At 52.8% G+C, this 20,617-nt stretch overlaps 1 protein-coding gene across 5 annotated transcripts in view; it reads right to left on the bottom strand.

Annotated features, from left to right (window-relative positions):
• The window catches only part of BOC (BOC cell adhesion associated, oncogene regulated), a 77,854-nt gene that overhangs the window by 17,167 nt on the left and 40,070 nt on the right, over positions 1-20,617 (bottom strand). For all 5 annotated transcript variants that reach the window (XM_008266938.5, XM_089331651.1, XM_002716699.6 and 2 more), the window contains 3 exons: positions 18,933-19,114; positions 18,031-18,309; positions 1,064-1,210 (listed from right to left, as the gene is read on the bottom strand). In XM_008266938.5, coding sequence (XP_008265160.3) covers positions 1,064-1,210; positions 18,031-18,309; positions 18,933-19,029 — 523 coding nt within the window. In that variant the 5' untranslated portion in view covers positions 19,030-19,114. The remainder of the gene's footprint in view (positions 1-1,063; positions 1,211-18,030; positions 18,310-18,932; positions 19,115-20,617) is intronic.

The following is a 20,617-nucleotide window of genomic DNA, read 5'->3' as shown; positions in this document are numbered from 1 at the left end:
AAGCCTGGTGCCTGCCTGCTGCTGGGCCACCCAGGTGTGAGCTCCCTCGGCAAGCACCAGATGGAGGGAGGGGCACTGTCGCCCAGGCTGCTGCCAACCTTCTGCTGGGCACGACGGGGGTCTCTGGCTCCTCCCCTCTGGCGCTCCAGTTACTTCTGAGTGCCAGGATTAGGGCTTTACCCTTATAAAAATCACTATCTGTATTTTGTAAGTTTTCTACAATGAACCTACAAGGGTGCTTCAGAGAGTCTGTGGAAAATGGAATTAATGCTGTTTCATTGCAAAACAATTTTGAAGTCCATGTATACAAGGAGTCGACAAGAGGGTCATGAATATGCATGATGCGAAAAATGTATGCATGGATTCCAAAAGGTTTTTGCACCAAAATAAGCTGATTTTTTTATTTCAGTTTTTCAATGGACTTTTTGAAGTCCCTTCATACATTCGTTGCATAACCAGAAAGACTTACTTTAAAAAAATCTTACAAGGTACATGTGTTGAGCTGTGAGGTCAGGCCAGGTCAGGTGATGTGGCCTTGAATACAGTGGTAGCAACTTTGTCTTGTGGGACACCCGCCCTCCCTTGACCTGATGCTGTGTCCACTGTGGCCTGAGCAGGAGGCTGGGACAGCTCCACTACCAGGCAAGTGGGCAGAAGAAAAAACTTAACATCCACTACCAGCGCTGTCTGCTGTGGGGGGAAGAGCTCTGTCTCCCACGAGGGAAGCCCCAAGTCCTGGGGACGCTGGCTTTGTCAGGAGCCTTTCTGTGTATGGTGCTGGGTGGCAGGGGGCTCATCCGGGCCCCTGGAACCATGCACTGAACCAGGGCCTCCAAGGATGGGGACATTCCCCACGAAGGGCAGAGGACCTGTTTATCGGAAGCCACCGCCTTGAGGATCCTACTGGGCTAACCAGCTGGACAGCACAAGGGCAGGGCTGCAGCATGTTTGCGGGGCTGGCGAGACAGCAGCAGCTGACTCCGTTTTCTTGGGCCAGCGGTGGTCAGAGGAGGCCAGCTCGCGCCCAGACCTTGGCCTCTGGGCTCTTGCCCACTCCGCTCACCTCTGGAGGCCTCCAGCCACTCCTGTTTGACGCTATACCGGACCTGGGCTTTCGGGTGGCTCTCGGGAAGGTGGCAGGCGATGACGGCGGTGTTCCCCTCGTCCACTTCAATCACGTGCTGCACATCTAACTTGAAGTCCTGGAGATCTGTGGAGAAAGGAGGGAAGGTGCTGGTGGGGCTTCATGGGGGAGAGCGACCGTGCGACGTGAGGGTGAGCTGGTGCTTTGGCGTCCCTGGTCACAGAAACATCTGCAAAATCTCACATGCATGGCAGCTGCTGTGGGGCAGTGGCTAAGCCACTGCTTAGGCTGCCCGCATCTCACAGCGGTGCGGCCTGGGTTCAAGACCTGGCTCTACTTCCAATCCAATTTCCTGCTGCTGCTCACTCTGGAGACAGCTGTAGCCTGCCCAGCTCCTGGCTGTTGCAGGTATTTGGGGAGTAAACCAGTGGATAGAATCTCTCTCTCTCTCTCCCCACCCCCCACACCTCTCCCCACCCTGCCCACCATGCACACAAACATACTCACCATTCAAATAAATAAAATAATAAAACTTTAGAAATGGAAGAAAGAAAAGGCAAGCTACATCCCTAAGCAGCTCTTTAAAAATAAAAGAAGACCTCACATGCTGTGGGCCGTCAGGGGCCTGAGTCTGCTCTGAGTCCTTCCCTCCAGCCTCTGTGTCTCCAGGAGTTTGAAAGGACACACTCCGAGGTCCTCATGCTCATATAAGCTGGGGGGAGGCAGTCCTGAAGAACTCCATCAGGAAGTGCCTCTCCTGTCTCGCTGAGACCCAGGGCCCAGGTGGCCCTGCTCATCCGCCCCGGGTCAAGGTCAGGGTACAAATGAGCAAGCACAGCTGTCAGGAAGCTCAGCTAATGCAGACTGAGGGGGACAAGGAAAGAGAATGCAGATGATGTCTTTTCTGCGGGTCAATCCAACAGCCACAGTGAACAGTCAGGCCCGAGATGCCCCACGTGACTGCTGGCCATGGCTATAACCAGACGGCCACGTCCTGCTACCCAGGAGCTACACTCTAGGTCATAGCTAATCCTCCCTCCGACATGAGGCAGGGACTCTGTGGAAACCCCAAGGGTTCTCCAAGGCAAAGAGGGATATCCCAAGGTAAGAGGCAGCACCCCTGAATCCCGACACAAGAGTGCAATCCTCGCTCCTCGGGGCGTGGCTCCATGGAGGAAGACTGGGATCTAAACGGGGAAGAGGACGGAGATTCATCTGGAACAAGGGCAGGATGTTTCCCAAACACAGAGTCCAAGCACCAGCTCTCTCTTCCTGTGAGCCAAGTCACTGAGCCGCCACTCATACAACAAAGCGCACTCCAAACAGGAGACTGGCTTCCCAGACTGTGAGGAACGGAGTCTAAGATGAAGCGTGAAATATTTCACCCACTCTGTACATAAAAGTACTTAGAGGACTTGAGAAGCAAGCTCCCTAAATGCTGACCACACTCAAACTCTGCCCAGCCCCTGAGTACTGACAGCATCCACACTTGCTGCCGTTTCTAGGCAGGACTACAACTGCCTGGGTTGTCGTCTCCACCGGAGACCTGGAAAAAGGGAAGAGGAGCAGCGAGCAATCAGGAGTCTCAGAGAACGCAAGAAACACAAACTGCTGTCCCCGTGGCAGTGCCCTGGGATCAAGGTGGCCAGCATGGTCGGGCGGCTTCCCACTTCACCAAACTTCCCCGAAGCTCCTGGTGAAGCCACACCAGGACAGGAGAGCTCTGCTGTTGCCATGAGAGGGAGGCTGTCCCTCTGATTACCCCAGGGATCGTGAACCCTGCAGGTGCACGTCTGTGTGTGCGACCTCTGAACTCCGGTCCCAGCCTACATGGACCCACAGCCAGTGCCGCACGAGCAAGTATCTCGGAAGCCAAGCCCCACAAGTTGGGTGCGGGCTGCCGGTTTACGCTGCTGATGCACTCAGACTTCCTACTTGCGTTTGGTCTCCATGGTGAGCCCCAGGACAAGGGCCCAGCACAGCCAATGTTCACTGAACGCTCTAAAGGGGAGGCCGAAAGAAGCTATTTTCCAAAGGGGACATTTCTTGAGGGATTGCTTCCAGGGTCACAGGAAAGAGGTGGAACATGTCTAATAAATGTGGAATGTGAAATGCACGTTATTCAAGGAGTGGAGGGGCACAACCAGTGATGGGCTGCCCAATTCACATCTACTGCCCCATCTCACCTTCCAGGCTGAACAAGTGGTGCCCACGGTCAAGGGTCAAGGCGAGACACCTACCTCTTGCATTCTCTTCTTTGGGTAGGTGTCAAATCTCCTAGGCTTTTAATAAGATTCTTATCTATTATTTTTACTTGAGAGGTAGAGAAACAGAGAGGGCAATGGGAAAGAGAGGGAGCCTCCTGAGCTTCTAAATAATTATTTTATCATTATTTAATTTTCTCTGTGTGACATCTGACTCTAACTAAATTACGAATTCCCAGTGGGAACCCCATTAATTGTTCACTCCCTGCTCCAACCCCAAGGCCCACTGCACATTACTTAAGCTATAGACAGGACTCTGTAAATCTCTGCGGAATGCTCCAAGTTGGAGAGCTGAGCCCAAGCCACGCAGCCGGAACCCCTGCACCTACATCTGAAGAAGCCAACACTCGGCTTAATACTCTGCTGTCACCATCCGCCAAGTCTTGGTCATGTTTGAACAAAGGACCCTCCATTTCATTTTGTAGGTCAAATTGCACAGCCCAGCTCTCCTGTGCCTCTTGGAGAGGAAGGAGATTTGGACTGGGGGGTGAGGTGGGGGGCGGGAGGCTTGCCTGAGCTCAATGCATTTGAGCTAAATACTGGCAACTTGCTTTCAAAAGCAATTCGCTTTAAAAAATGCCAAGGCTTTAATCCTCCTTCAGGCCAGTGCATCCTGTACCTGCCAAGCCAGGAGGCTCCCACAGAGCGAGTTCTGAGGGCTGTGAGCTCAGAGGCTTCTGGAAAACTCCTCGGGCGCTGAAAAGCACGCTCTTCCACGGTCTAATAAATCCCAAACTACTCCACCAAGAATTTTTTTTTCCCCTCCATCCTTTCTTTACCTCATTCCAAGGAAATTTGCCTCCAGCTAGAATATACTTAAACCTAGCAGCACATTTTGCAAGAAAGATGTGGGCAAATGAGAGGAGTTTGGCACCAGAACACCACCCCCATCTGAATGGCCAGCGGCTCCTGCTCACTGAAATGGAGGGCTCATCCGGGCACTACCTCAGCACCTGGTGCTAGAAACACTGCCCCCACCCCCCATAAGCCCCTCTTGGCTCCTGCTGCACTCTCTTGACAACTGCTCTGTTGGTGCAGACAGAAGGGGGAGGCACGCTGCTGGGCACCGGGCAGTCATGTGGACCAACAGCTCCTCTGTTCTGATGCCAACATGTGCACAACAGCCCATGCAGGCAGCACCAAGGGCACCCCAGCTGGGCGTCCACTCCCCACGAGGGCCGACTGGCAGGCGAGCCTTCCTGGCTTCAAAACAAATAAACAGCAGTTTGGTCCTCGCCCCTACCCCCACCCCCTCCCTGTGCCTCCTAAGCTTAAGCCTTAGCTATTGCTTCACTAGATAAATACTCTCAATTTGGCTGCAGGAGTAAAACTTGAGTTTCTTAGATAAAAGGCAGAGTAATGATGTGATGAATGATCTAAAAATCAAGAGAACCCTTTTTGCTAGTGCAGGAAGCCAGGGAGGCATGGAGACTTTGTGATCAATAACAGGCTAATCAGCCATCAGACACAGCAGATGCAAGCGCTCACTGGCCCCCTATGAAGGAGAGAGAATGTTCCCAGGCTCCTGGAGCTGCAAAGCTGGTTTCCTGGCTGAGTCCCTGGGCTTCTCAGTGGGCCTCACTGGGAACCAGGGGCAGCCCCTTCAGTTGCAAATGGGGTTAGCAGGCCTCCAAGGCAGAAGGCTGGATCCGGTTTCATGGGGAAATGGTTTGACAGGACACCTGCCCTTGCCTGTTGGCTGGTGTGTTTGAGAAATCCATTAGAGGCGTGTTTTCGCAGCTTTAATCCTCTTACCTTCCCTCACACCCTCCTTTCACATCCTGTCTTTGAGCATTCTCGCTACCTTGTTAACTTGTCCACATCAAGTCAGAGGCCAGGAGGCAGACTCAGCTCTCCCCAGGTCGAAGGCTGTGATCTCTGGGGCCATCGCTGACCTCTGCCCAGCACAGAACTTTGTGTTTTTTGAGAAACTGCCCGGTTTCCAGAGGGAAGATGTATATATCGGTCACGGTTTCAGTAGCACAGGTTATGGGATCTGTCCAAACACACATTCTGTGATGTGTTCTATGCTTCCTTCTCACAGGTTGCCTCTGGTCTCTATTCTTCTCCCATTGATAAAAATCCCAGGAGAGCTATGAATTAAATCATAGTATCTGTGGCGTAGCGGGTAAAGCCACTGCCTGCAGTGCTGGCATCCAGTTTGAGTCCCGGCTGCCCCACTTCCAATCCAGCTCTCTGCTATGGCCTGGGAAAGCAGTGGAAGATGGCCCAAGAAATTCTTGGGCCCCTGCACCCGTGTGGGAGACCTGGAAAAATCCCCTGGCTCCTGGCTTCATAGCAACACAGCTCCACTGTTGTGGTCAATTGGGGAGTGAACCAGCGGATGGAAGACCTCTCAGTCTCTCTCTCTCTCTCTTTCTCTACCTCTGAGTACCTTTCATATAAATAATCTTTTTAAAAAATCATAGTACCTGGTATATGTTCATGCATCCTCCTAACCCAAAGTGTCCAATCTTAACAAGTAGCTTTATCCCTTGATTTGCATGGACCTGACATGTCCAGGCACAGGTGTGCTGAGTCTCCACTAAACAACCTCTGTAATCCATAAGCCAAACCATTGCCTTTGAGGGCCCTTAGGCTGCAAATCAAAGTTCCATTGTGTTTAAGCCTCAGGTAAGAGGGCACCTGCAGCTGAACACTGCGAGGAGCCCCCGACACCCCTTCTCCACGAGCTAGGCGGATGCTCCTGTGAATTTTCCTCTCCTGCTTGTGCAGCCTCCCCTGCCGTCCAGTCCTGTCCCGCCCCCATGCCTGCTCTCAGGGATCACAGGACAAGCCTGTACTCATCTGCCCAGGCTTGGGTGGGATCCCCCAGATGGCGAGACACTGCACGGGGCTCCCTGGGCGAGGCTGCGGGCCTGGCTTCGCAGCCTCAGGGCCGTGGGCAAGTTTCTGGGCCGACTGAGAATTCTATTCCCCAGCTCTCATGCCCCACCCCCAAGCCCCAACTTGTCCCTGTGGCTTCCTGAGCATCTGTGGCTTATGAGGTACAACTGAGAAGGAGCCTGCCCTAGTAGAGTCTGACCCACGGGGCTCCCCTGCACCCCAGGCTGCGTCTGGGGAGATGGCCCAGGTGCAGGGAAGGAAGGCTCCTGAGAGCTCCGGTGATGGCGCCTCCAGGTCAGGGCTACCCAGGGGAACCTGGATGCGGAGTCGGAGAAGGTGAAGGGTCCTTGGCACTGCCTTGCTGCGGGGCCTCTGGCTCTGCGGGGTCTAGCACCGCTGTCTCTTAGCTGCTTCTCTGACGAGCAGGGAATCACGACCTGCTCTCAGCTCCCAAGTTTCCCAAGGAACCGTGATTCCAAGGATAGTCCTCCAAAATGGAATATTCCGTTAAGCAGAGAACCACGACAGTCATCGCCAGGACACAGAGTAGAGGCTGCAGTGGGCAGCGCCTCGTGCCTGGTGAGTGCATGGGGTTACTGTGGCCCAGGCCAGCATCACAAAAAAGCCACGCATCTGGGCACTGGGTAAACCTTCTGAGCAGTCTGTAGTCCTGGCACGTGAACCACTGAAGCCTAACCCTGTTTCAGCCCACAAAGTTGGGCAAAACCTACACATTCTGTCCTCAGCATGTGACAGCAACCCCAGCAGGCATCACCGATTCATGTGTTCAGCCAGCCAGGTGCCACGGTGTCTGTGATACCAGGCATGGTAGGAAAGAAAAAGAAAAAAATAAAATAAAAAAAAGCAAAAAAAGCTCTCAGCTTCTCAACCACAAGGAGCTTTTAATCTAATAGATAAGATAGATAAGGACAACACAAGGCAGCATGGGACAATTTCCGAGACTGGTGTCCTCACCACCTCCGCCATCCACAGAGAAACTTAAAAAGGAAGCTGACGACAACAGTACTGCTCCTCCCCGTGCAGGCCAGGACCGTGGACGAATACATTTGCTCTCTTTTGTTGTTGTTTTTTTTTTTTCTTTTCCAGCCTATCCAATCGCACAAATAATTTTGGCTCCAGAGCGCTCTCCTGACAGCCATGGAAACATGACATGAAATGTCTCAGGCGCACTTTCTGATGAAAGCAAGGCATGCTCTCTTTTATTTAAATAAAAACAGTCTCCATGGGGAGGGGAAGAAAAGAAAAAAAACTTTGCAGATGCCAAATACATCTGAGTTGGGGGAGGGCTTGCAACCAGATTTGAGCAGGGGAGAGTGCTGCGAATCGGGAGGATGAGGGCAGAAGCATCAAAGTCAAATGCAGGAGAGAGCAGGGGTGGAAAGGGAGGAGCGTGAGAGGAAAGAGAGGGAATAAAAAGAACCTATTTTGCAATGTCATTAAATGATTTGCAGTACACTGGCCTAAGGCTTCAGGAATTTCTTGGCTTGAACCAATTAAAAATATTAAAAAAAAATACATAAGGGAATGAGCAATGTGATTAATCCTCCAGGACAAGTCAAAGATGGGAGGCACGTCTCCACCGAGTCTGGCAGCCAGATGAACACAGGAGATGTCGTGGCCCGCCCCATTTATCTGACTTCAGCGCGGCTAGGAGCTAGGGCTGCTGAGCAGAACCAGGGAGTTTCTTTTGGACAAGATGAAGGAACAAAATGGCTTGAAAACACACACAGAGAGAGAAGAAAAAAGGGAAGAAGGAAAAAAAAAGATTTACTTGCCAGCAACCCACATCACACATAATTCTCTGATCATCCAAATATAAACTAGAAACTTAGCAATGGGAAAATTAATGTGACTCCTGGTGGTCTGGACTCAGCAGAGCTGGAGCTGGATCCTGGCGCAGCCTTCGGCAGGGGCTGGCAGCCTGCACAGGAAGAGCAAGAGGAGAGAAAACAGGCGAAGCAGCTCAGAGCCGGGGACAGGGCTGAGCCTGGCCCTGAAGAGCTGCCTTCCGCATGGGAGCAGCAGGGCCCCTTGCAAACGCCCTTGCTGCCCACACACCGAGGACCCCCGTGGGCTCCCACCAGGAATGCAGCAGGGGCTGTGGGGCCCAGCCCCCACGCTCTCTGACACTGCCCCTGAGGGATCTGGGAGGACAGGAAGCCACAGTCACTCACCAGCATCTCCCTCCCAGGCCCCAGAGCTCTCTGAACGCCTCAATGTCCCTTAACTGGCCTTCTGAGCTTCCGATGCTCGTCAGTCTTTCTAAACCCTTCTTGAGTCTCCAGAGATCTTCAACCTGTTGTAGCCCAGCTCCCACTTGCTCTCTTCTGTGTACCTCCTGGAGGCTTGCATGCAATCAGAATCTGGGGAAGCAATCCTGAAGTCTGTGTTCATCTTCTGCACACCCTACATTCGGCACCTTTCCCCAGAGTCTTCCTCTTTCTAGACATTCACCCAAGGCCTGCCGGGGGTCAGACCCTGTCTTACTCAGAGGTGGCTAACGCCAGTTCCTGCCTCTGGGCAGAGGCTGCAGCAGGAGAAGGCACCGGAAGGGAGACCAGGATGACCGGAAGAGGGGCCCCTGCGCCAGACGCGGGAAGCTGAGGGGGTCAAGACAAGATTCCGAGAGAGGGGAAGAAACCGGAGTCTTGAGAACGGAGAAGGAACTGGAAATCCCAGGGAGGTGGAGACTTTCTGGGGAAGGGAATGGAGAGGAGGGTGTTGCCCGCTGCAGCGCCATTCCTGAGACAAGGGGCAGATGGGAGGTGGGGCCGAGAGGGCAGAACAGGCAGCCAGCATCACCCTGGGGCTGGAGGTTTCTGCTGTGGCTGCTGCAGCCACCCGGTGTTGCTAAGTGCAGCAGGAGCGCACGCACTGAAAACAAGCAGCTCTCTCACCCTATAGAGAAACAAGGCCGCTTTCACTTCAGCAAGCTAATTTCTTTCCCTTTTGCATGCGCTTTCGTCTCACTATTCAGTGATAGCCCTTTAATCTGTAAACATTCTGTCCATTTGCCCGACAGACTCATCATTCTGTTTCGTTCTCAGGGTTATTCCCAGATTCCAAAAATGGTAGAAATGTTTAAAACTAGTTCACAGCAGAAACTACCAGACTTCCAACAGAAAGGAGAAAACCTAAGGGACTCATCTGCTCTCTTGGTTTTTCTCTTTTTCACTTTAAAATTTTTTTTATCTGTTTTATTTATTTGGGAGGCAGAAACAGACAAAGATAGATCTCCTGTTAGTTCACTCTCTGGGGCTTGCAACAGCCAGGACTGGGCCAGCCTGAATCCAGGAGCCAGGTACTCAATCCAGTCTCTCCTGTGGATAGCAGGGACTGAACTAGTTGGGCCATCACCTGCTGCCTCCCAGGGTCCACACCAGCGGAAAGCTGGAATCTGGGGTGGAGCCAGGACTCGAATCCAGGCACTCCATCTTTCTGATTTTAAGAAACCATCTTACATCATATTCCCTAAAGAGTTCCTACAATTTCAACAAACTAATCAATCCTTTACTGCAAAAGGCTCCTCAAAGTTTATCTTGACTACTCAGATTCACACACCATGTGGTTCCCCCTTTTTTCTGCTGCTTAGAAAACGGACCTGGGATTTGACTTAAGCACGTGGCTCTGTGCATGCAAAGAATGGGCTGAGGATGCGGCCGGGGCTGGGCTCGGTTAGAAGTCCTAAGCATGTTCTTAGTGGAAGATGCATCATGGATTTGAAGTCCCTATGGTGAACAGTAGCCACTGCTACGTAGAGAATTGGAACCCTGGCTGTTTGGGACAGGACATTTATTGCCAAGTTGCCCTGAGAAGAGACAGCTCAGACCACAGCTCTGTCTGGGTCCTGGTGCCAGGCCTAACAGGATCAGTACTGCCAGTGCTATTTGAAGATTTCAACAAATACCAGGAAAAATTCTTGTGAGATGTGAATTCTGTTTCCAGCAGACAACAGAAAGGGTTCATGTGATTTGGGCATAAAGCCATTTCCTATTAAGACAGTCAAATTGCTGAGTACCTTTGGGATCTAAACTTTGAGTAATTTTCTTGCTCAGCTAGGGAAGCAAAATGCAGATAATGCATTGTGCAGCTGAATGTCCAGCTCAAGCTAGCCGTCCAGTGAGAGAGGCCCATGTGGGGCCATATCTGTCCCTCCTGGCAAAGGCGGACGCCCACTCAGCCACAGCTTCAGCTGCACACCCCGACCCCTCCTGGGGCAGCTCAGGAAGCCACCTGTGTTTTCCTTCCTCTCCCAGCTCTTCCTCCCACCGCCACCTCTTCATCCCCAAGCAGAGGGCTCGCAGAGGACTCCCCGGGACGTCCAGGCCAATGCACAAATGTTTTTCTAATTTGGAGCAAACGGCTCCTTCTTGTTTTGCCACGGCGTCCCCATCACTGGTGGACCACAGCAGACTGAGGGTCAGGAGTGATGCTGGAGCAAGCAAACACTCTGTGGTTTCCTTTCTTAATTGGAAAATGTCCATTCTCGGAGGAGCAGTGAGGGAGTGAGAAATAGGCTGGAATAGCAAGAGACGGACAATCGCCCAGTGACTAGATCAGGGTTCGATCAGGTACGCCACCACCAAAAACATCTCACTGGGAGCTGTGCACCCCAGGCATATGCTGGGCTGAGGTTTGAGTGGCAATGCTGAGAGATCAATTTACCTGTGAAAACTCGGTGAGGACCAGAAACACGCTAAAGGCCGCCCCATCCTCATTCTTCAAGGCTCAAATTCCTGCTAGTCTTTGATCTCCTTGGAATTGAAAGGAATGCTACCTGTCACTAAGATCTGTTGCCGGCTCTGTCAGACGACCCCTGGGCTGCCTTGCTTTATGGCTACTGAACGTGTTACTGAAGCCCACCTTCTCCACTAGACCATGAGATCCCCAAAGGCCAGGAGAAGGTCATGCTATGCTCTGTTGGAAGCTGAGCACTCCCCAGTTCTGAGGATGACGACCCCCAAGAACTGGGACTTTTGTCTTCTCTGATGAAAGTCTTTAGGTTCTGAGATGCCTATGGCCAAAGCAACTGCTAACAGTAGACCCAGGCCCAGGCGATAGGGCTTCTTCTGGAAGCTGCTCCTGCGGCCAGGACAACAGGGTCTCCGTGTCTGTACTGTGTCTTCCAGAGGTGCCGCTGTGCCCCAGGCTTCAATCGGAAGCTCCCAGAGGGCTGACCGGAGTTTTCAGGGCTTCACAAAGGTTAAAGAATGACCACCACACCGTGGAAACATACTGGTCCAAAGAGCCAATTACTCCGGGAGCTGGGCTGAAGGAGAAATCTCATCTCTTCCTCCAAAGAGACATGGTCTTAAACTACCCCAGCAGCAGGATATGTGAGGTGGACAGTGGTAGTTGGTGATGGTTTTCCCAGACAATGCTGACCAACCGTTTGGTCCAACACTAGACTAGGTGTTGCTGCCAAGGTATTTTTTTCCTTCAAAGATTTATTTATTTAATTGAAAGTCAGAGTTTCACAGAGAGAGGAGGAAGAGAGAGAGAGATCTTCCATTTGCTAGCTAATTCCTGAAATGGTTGCAATGGCAAGAGCAGGAGCCAGACGGAAGCCAGGAGCTTCTGTGGGTCTCCCGTGTGGCTGCAGGGGCCCAAGAACTTAAGTCACCTTCTACTGTTTTCCCAGGCACATTAGCAGGGAGCTGGACTGGAAGTTGAGCAGCTGAGACGTGAAGCCAGAGTTGTAGTTGGTGGGTTAACACCAGCCCCCAGTGGCCTATTTTAGTTCAGGGTCAGAATCAAGGTGACCTTGGTGAAGTGTCTGACGGAGCTGAGAGGTGAGGGGAGCTGAGAAAAAAGAGAGATGGCTTCTGTTTGCAGAACTGGAGCAGCCGTCTGGGTAGAAACAAGGGCAGCAGGAACCCTACACAGGATAAACGAGCTGTTCTGTGGGCTACACACACTAAGAACCATGCAGTGATGGCTACCCTGGAAGGTGGCGGAGGCAGGAATCTGGCTTGCAGAGAGCAGACATACATGCAGCTGAGCAATCCACAGGAAATGAGTTAGGTTCTCTGTACCTACCAGGCCAGTCCCCTCTCTGGGCTCTGGTTATGCCCAGGAGTTTTGCAACACCTGGGGCTCCCTCTTCCTAAGGGCTTCTAGGATGGGGCTGAGCTGCACAGGGCTGGACACAGGCCCCAGAGCCTGCTGCATGCAGACCCTCTGCAAATGCTCACTGATCAAACGGCTGAATGAACAAAGCCTCATTTCTAACATACTTCCGAACATTATTACGTATCCTCACTGGATCCTCAAGAAAGCCCACAAGCCTGATGATCTCATTACTAGTATGTTTATTTCACAGGTGAGGAAGCTGAGATTAAGTGGCTCGCCCTCAGTCACGTAACCTCAAGTGGCACAGCTAAGACTTAAACCCGGGATTTTTTATTTGAAGCCAGTTCGGTTTTTCAGTTTATTCACGGGCTAAATTAAATCATGGTAACGAAGGGCCCTGGTCACCTTCTGACCTTTCCTTAGAGTGCTGGAGCTGATCCCTGTGGTCACAGAGGACCGTTCAGGAGTGGCCGCCTCGTCTGGTCCCTTCTGAGGCCTTGGGGAGGGAGTGCAGGTCTGCTCTCCATCACAAGTGACACCCTAAGACTTCCCAGTTAGCTTGAGGGCTCAAATTCCCAGGTACGGAATTGTGTGTAACTACATGGTTACCACCTGCTTCAGTTCTCACTGTGACAGGGACCTAGGAGTGATGGGAAAAATAAAAGAGTGAAGAAACAGGAAAAAAAGTAAACGGGAAGGATTCTGCAGGTGTTGATTTGAGTGGCAGGTTCTCAGAGGCACGGGACAGAGAGCCGCCTGCGCGTCCCACACCTCACCGTGCTGTGTGGACAAGCTCGGAGGCCCAGGAGGGCTCCAGGGAGGAGGAGTAAGGTGTTCCCTGGGCAGCATCTGGTGCTGGATCGGGGCAGAGTGGGAACATCCGAGCCAAATGGTGCAACGCTTGTGGACAGAAAGGGAAAGGGAAGTGGAAGAAAGGAGGCCAAAGTGAAAAGCCCTTCAAGCAGCACGTACTGGACAAGGTGATCTGAGGTGAGACATTCACGCCCCGAGAGATTCACCAAACACATGGTTTAGGACAGGCAGGATAAGCAAGTCTTCCAAAGCCAAATGAGACGGGCATGTCCAGAGAGAGAGAAAGCCGCTGCCATCCAGGCGGCCAGCACAACAGGGGTGGGGGTGGGATAATGCACAGGCCAGACTCGTCCGGTGAGTCTCAACCTCTGGCTCTGTTTCACCTGAACACCAGAAGCTGGTATCACCAGGTCAGGGTGAAGTCCAAGGGAATGACTCAGGTTGGTAACAGAGGCCTGGTGCAGGGAAGTCCTTGGCTAGAGGCCTCCCCCCAGACCCCTGACTCCTCAGGCCAGGTCCTGGGCCCCATCCTCTTTGGTGTCAGAGGCAGCAGGCAGCACCGAGCCACGTGGACTAAACAGCAAGTGCTTTGTGCAAGGATGAACTAGGAAGGCAGGCAGAAGAGCAAAAGCAAGTCTTCAGTGCTGAGTGTGTGAGAGGCGCACGCACGCAGGCCTGTGTGGCACAGCACGCCACTGCGCAGCTTTCCTCTAAGTGCAGACCGTGCCTTCGGTAATCCCATCCACTGCTCAGGCTCAGCCTCCCTCCTACGGCAGCCAACCGGCAAAACACAGCCCCCATTCTGCTCTGGAATGTGCTTTCAGAAACTTAATCTAACTGCTGAGTCGGGGCCAAATCCCCCAGTGGCATGAATCCAAAGACAGCACCCCTTGCTCTGGCCCCCACCTGCGTTCCCGCCACCCCATCGCCGGCTCCCTCCAGGCCTGGGAGGCTGCAGTTCCACTCCACCAACTCCCTCTTCTCCGTGACTCAGCCTCCTGAGCCCGTTCCCTGCATTCCCAGCGCTCCTCCTTCCTTCTCGTCAGGCCCGAACATCTCACCCTGACTCCTGTCTCCGTGACAAGCCAATAGCTCCTGGCTTTCGCACAGACGAGCTGGGCTTCTGCACAAGCCCCTTCTCTCCCCGTGCCTTCTTGGGCAGAAACCAAACGCTTCCCTTGGTCCTCTCTGCCAACCACAGATCCCTCCAAGCACCAGAGGAAGCAGCAGCCAGGAATGTTTTTCAAATAAAGGCTGTAAATTGTCTCTTCTCACCCAGATACACCTTGAAGCAAAAGGATGGCTCCAAAATAAACCTCCTCTCCAAGTCTCCCTTCTCCAGACAATAAAACGTTCAGGCGTTCAGGCGGGCTCCTAATTAGGACAAATGAATGGTTATGGAACCTCTTGAGTCTCCAGACACGTGCTGACCATCTGCAGATAAAATCTCTCTCCTCGATGAGCAACATTAGCCTTGAAAGGCACAAACCTTGCTGAAGGCAGACCTTATTTGTAATAATGAACAACTGGAAGCGACCTAATTGCCCAGCAACAGGAAAAGGGCTCGGTACATGACGGCAGAGGCACTCAGAGCATGTCCCAGGGCCATTGGTAATTAGGATCGTGCTCTGGTGGGGGCCAGGCTGATAAATTAACTGGGAGGGGGGCACCGGGGGATATGCTGGAGTGACAGTTCCACGGATACACACGTATGATACCAATGCATCGGGTTGTGCACCAAAGATCTGTACACTTCGTGTACTTTACTCGATGCATGGCATACTCAGCGGAAAAGCGGAGTACCATCAGGAGGCCAATGGAAAATGCTTATGCTGCAATGTCAAGGCAGAGGGAATAAGGTTAGAAATGGCACAACAGCATCATCACAGCAATGTAAAAGTGGGTATGGACAGACGTTGGAAGGTTATACTCTAAATGATAACGGTAGTTGGCGCGTGGCTGATGGGCTGAGGGGAGACATTACTTCCGGTGTATTCTGAATGTTCTATAATACAAGTACCATTTAAACAGAGAAGTGAAGGTGGGTGTGCATAACGACAGTGATCGTCACTCTGACCTCATCTCACTTGATGTGATCTGATGACGCCTCCCTAACTCTCCTCATTCAAGCCTTCCGGGCACACCCTGCCCCCCACCCCCAAGAAATAGGCCTGGCTGGGGGGGGCCAGTTGGTCACCCAGGCCCTGCCTCCATCCCTAAGCATGTAGTCAGCTCCCCAGAGGGCCAGCACTCAGATTCAATGCGTGCTCCTTCTGCCACAGAGGTGAGCGGCTCCCACCTGGTGGGCAGGGGTGCCAGGTGCAGCCCAGGGCCAGCCTGGCCCCTTAGGAAGACAGCCGAGGACACGCTCTACCTTCCCCTGAGCAAAGAGCAGGAAGCTTAACTGTTTTCCAAGAGCGGTGCAAGCGGGCGGCCTCCATTCCACTCTCACTGATGATAGGAGAGCTTTTCTCTCTTGCTTTCCTACTCCCCATCGCTCGCCTTCTCACAGGACTCAGGCCTCTCGCACCCCAGGCACCAGAGCCGACTGTGAGAGAGCTGCATTCCAGAGGTTTGCTGCTTCAGGCATGACCCACGATTGGGATGGCTGAGCTCCCTGCACCATGTCATCCACGAGGGTGATGATGATGATGGTGATATGGAAGCCCAAAGCAGGACTGTCGGGACTAGGTCATGAGCGGACACGCCCTGGAAATCTTCCTGGAGTTAAATCCTAACACCAGTAAAGTCAACAAGTGTCCAGGTTTCTTACACATCAGGCTCCAGGGAAGGGGCCGGGTTGGAGAGAATTCAGTCTATTTCTTGGCTACAGGCTCAGCACAGGAGGGTTGGTAGTAGGACTGCTCTGCGGGCTTCAGGAGTGCATTAGATCCATCCAGCCTCATGTCCCTCGTCTGTACAATGGGTAGATAATCAGATAACATACACACAGGGAACTTCAGGAAGTTTGTAGAAAATGAAATTAAAAGTCTATTTTAATGTAAAAAAAAAAACAAACCTGAAATCCATGCAAATGAGGGGGCTTCAAAAACGTTCATGGAAACTTATGGACGGATTTCAGCGTTCCGTGAAGAACCCTTGTTTTGTGCCTGAGCTGGAGTACACCCAAGTGGAAATCATACCTAAAGGCCGTCTGTCAGATTCTCACTTCAGTCTGGTCCAACACACTGAGACTTTGTAGGGTAACCACAGTGGCAACTAAAAACAACTGTTCCAGACACAGTTCCTCTCCTAGCTGTGCATGTCTTGAGTCACTTGGCCATAGCTTTACTCCTTTAGATCTTGATAATATATACCTAAGTAATTTTATAAAAACTATGCCTCACTTTTAGAAGAGGGGCAGGCATCATGGTACAGCGGATAGGGCTGCCACTTGGAACACTCGCATACCAGAGTGCTAGTTCGGGTCCTGGCTATGCCACTTCTGATTCAGCTTCCTGCTAATGTTCCTGGGTGGCAGCAGATGGTGGCTCTTGGGTCTCTGCCACCCACGTGAGAGACCAAGATGGGGTCCCAGGCTCCTGGCTTTGGCCTGGCCCAGACCTGGCTGTCGTGGGCATTTGGGAAGAAACCAGCAGATGCAAGATCTCTCTGTCTCTCATTCTCTCTATTGCTCTGTTTTTCAAGTAGATGAAAATAAATAAATCCAAATTTAATAGAAAAAGAAGGAGAAATAAGAGCTGTCATGGAGATAATCTGGCAACAAATGCATGGAACTGGGATTCACCACAATTATTCAGTTTGGGGGACCTCAGAAGCTATTTGGCCCTTGTTTTTGTTGTTTTAAGGAATTATTTATTTATTTGAAAGGCAGCTAGAGAGAGGCAGAGGCAGGGAGAGAGACAGACAGACAGACAGAGAGGTTTTCCATCTGCTAGTTCACTCCCCAAATAGCCATAATGGCTGGAGCTGGGCTGATCAGAAGCCAGGAGCCAGGAGCCTCCTCCAGGTCTTCCACGTGTGTACAGGGGTCCAAGGACTTGGGCCATCTTTCACTGCTTTCCCAGGCCACAGCAGAGAGCTGGATCGGAAGTGGAGCAGCTGGGACACGAACTAGTTCCCATATGGGAGGTGGGCACTGCAGGCAGCCACCTTACCCACTATGCCACAGCGCCGGCCCCAGCCCTTGGTTTTCATAGGTTGGCCCGAGGACCTCTGTTATTTGTAATGTAATAATCAGGGGAAATAGAGATCAGAGAGAACACTGGATCTGCACCACAAATAGAATGTCTATAGACATAATGATTTTAACCAACTCTCTTACAGCAAGTGCAACAACATAAAGAACAGTAAAACTCCAGAAAACAAAAACAAAAACAAAGGTAGCATGATATGCCGTCTTCTAGCATTCTCCTTGGTTCCAACTGTGTCCTCATCCCTTTCTCATTTCTCTTCCCTTTACCCCTTCCTTGTAAGCAGTTTCCATTTCATGTTCTAACATTTCTGTCCGACATGTGGACTATGCCCGCCCCTCATAGAGAGACAGGAGGCCAAGTCCAGGAGGGGCAGGCTTTGTTCAGACCACACATAGCTCTGGCTACAACCACTGTGAGAATGGAGTTGAGAGAGAGACAGAGGGCGGCCAGGAAACAGCTGGCCCAGCCCACCTCACACAAAAACTAACTGGAAAGGCATAGCACGGCCCGGCTGCGAGGACCTCAGAAACAGATCGGCAGGACGCTCCCCGGCTGCCCTCGCTACAGACACTCGTTCTGGACATCTCTCTGCTCAGAGGGACGCCCTCCCCCGCCCAGCAGGGCACAGTGCCCCCCACCCCCAACATGGGGATTATCAGGCAGGTGCTGCCCTCTGCTTTGCAATTTTAGTGGTGACGCCCCCTCTGGGGTGCAATACGAATGGTGGGGGAGAAGGGAGAAGGGGAGCGGGTGGAGCAAGGGAGAGACTCACTGGCTAGTGTCACTGTGGCTGGCACGCTGGCCACAGCCCCCGCGGGCATCCGGGCCACACACTGGTACCGCCCCACGGTGTGGTTGCTGAGGGCAGGGATGACGAGGGTCCCGCGGGTGAGGAGGACGCCCAGAGCGTCGTCGGAGCCATTCAGCTCCTTCCCGTTCAGGCGCCAGGTTATGTTCATCCACGGGGGCTCCACCACGCAGCCCAGAATCACAGTTCCGCCGAGCTTCTGGACAGTAGACGCAGGCTGGACGGTGACCTGGGGGACCTCATCTGGAGGGAGGAGAGGGAGGCAGCAATGAACAGCCATGCCCACGAAGCGGCCAGCATCCCCTTGCCAGGAGCACAGTGCCCACAGCCGCCGGGGGCCGAGCACCAGAGGCGGAGGTGATCACCCTCTGAATGAGTCAGCTCCCCTGGGCGGGCCCCGGCCTGGCTCTGCTCCCAGGACGCAGCTTTCCGAGGCAGGTACGAGCCTGGGCTTTGCAGGTGGGCACACCTGGGTCTGATCCCAGTGCCACTACTCCTGAGCCACGTGACTCCAGCCTGCCTGAAACTGTCTTCATAAAATAAGGCCAAGCTCACATGCATCATGGGGTTGTCATGGCTTACAAACAATGTATGTAAGCAGCGTGCCATCATCTCAGTTGCTAAGTACGCAAAAAAAGGCTGCTGTGTGACGATGATGATGATGGTGCTTCCTCCTCTGGTCTATGTTGAATGAGTAACGCTGTCACGATCCCATCTCATTCTGGATTCTTGAGTGTGCCCCGAGAGCCCATGGGAATAAAAGGTTACTTCGGCAGACTTTTAAGTACTGTGGGGTACCTGATGCATCCATTGGGCATTAGGGGCAAAGCATTTTAAGGGCTGAGAAAGGTAGGGAGACTACTCACCCAAGTCCGCAAAGCAGCCTGCTGTGGCCAGGAGGAGGCAGGCGAGTGTGACCTCAGACCTCTTTCCTCTCCGCGCCATCATCATCCCATGCAGCATGGTGTGTCACAGGTGGTCTGCAGCCAACGTCCCATAAGCCACCAGGGTCATTCAAAGAGATACTGCAGTGCCCCGCAACACTATACTGTAGGAGAGGAAGAGGGAAGAGATGGCCATAGCAAGGATGTCCAGGAAGCTCCCGCAGTGGCCATGGGTACCAGCTCCGCCCCTCGTCCCTGCTTCGCCACACTTGCTGGCAGCATCCAGTGTGCAGAGCTGGCCAAGCTGTCGGAAGGCCCAAGGACTCTCCACCCCATTTCTCACCTAGAAGAAGTTTCTTAGAATTGCCCCCTTGAGCTCTTTTCTGAGCAAGAAGGCAATTTTATTACGGGAAGAATCGCCAGAGCCCTGCCCCGTGGACCAACAGCAGCAAGTACAGGGGAGCACAGGCTGTGGAGAGGCTGAGACCTACAGCCACGCACAGGGCAGGGAAAAATGTAGCCCAGATGCCAGAGCAGATGAAGTTAGTTTACGACCAGCCTGCAGGAGGCCAGACGGCCACGGGCACATAGCATGCCAAGTCGCTAGTGCAGAACAGTATGGGGCTACATGCGTACCAAACCCTTCAGGGGATGGTCCTAGTTGTTGAATCCCAAAGTCTCAGTGACTCAAGAAAGCGCTCCTGCTTTGGTTCTCCTCATCCCTGTGAGCCGTCTTTTAGTCCTGGAGTCGACCTGCCCTCCTCAGCTTATCGGTCACCACGACTCTCACTCTCTCTGAGCACCAAGACGGCCAAGGGTCACATCTCAGCCAAGGCGCCTCGGCTTCTCAGGGCATAGAACCTTACTTCAGCTGCACCTGCTGGCTTCTGCTTCTCTCTGCCCCTAATGCTATGATTCTGGAGTCTTCCGTCTCCACCAGATCTGAACTGGGGACTGCCCACGTTGCATCTCCACCCTGAACCACACTCCTCTGGGGCTGCAGATCACATGGCCCCTCCAGCTGCCCCCATGTCCTCTCTCTCTCCACCAGCCCCCTCAGAACACCTGCCTGGGATGCCCATTCCCCTTCTACAGCTTTATTCCTTTGAGACTCCTTTGAGCCATGGTCTTTGTAAGAGCCATCAGAATCACAAAGGCAAGTATGTGTTTTTTTCTCCAACACAGCACACGTTTCTGGCACAGCCAAAGCCGAGGTTTCTCTTCTGCGCTTTCTGCTGATGTACTGACAGAATGTTAGCAAGGAAGGGCAGGTGCACCACCCCCTTTTGGGCAGGGAGGCATCAGAGTGAGCTCAGGGGGCGACTGGGAGGGGGATGAATCCTCCTGCATCAGGTGCACCTGGCAATATTAACAGTACTTGTGTACATCCAGAAGTGTGACACACACAAAGTGGTCATCGTCCTGGAGCATTTGCCTATCCAGAGACTCTCTCAAAGACTCCCAGACACCACTGAGAAGTCAGGAAGGCAGCTGAGCTCCTCAGCTGAGAAACAGACGCGCTGCCTCTGAGGGCGGAGGGGGGTTGAAGTTCCTGTCCTGGGCTAGGACTTGGGACCTGCCTCCATCTGTCCCTTCTTCAATGTCCTTTGGTTCTTGACTTTAGGCCTGGCTGCTGAGGCAGTGAAGGGGGCCGCATCGGCTCTGCC

Source organism: Oryctolagus cuniculus, chromosome 4 (assembly GCF_051225735.1).
Source record: "Oryctolagus cuniculus isolate XC-2025 breed Fujian yellow rabbit chromosome 4, ASM5122573v1, whole genome shotgun sequence".
In the NCBI taxonomy this organism is placed as follows: domain Eukaryota; kingdom Metazoa; phylum Chordata; class Mammalia; order Lagomorpha; family Leporidae; genus Oryctolagus; species Oryctolagus cuniculus.
The sequence above is the reverse complement of the archived record's forward strand: the minus strand, read 5'-3'. Positions and strand labels throughout refer to the sequence as shown.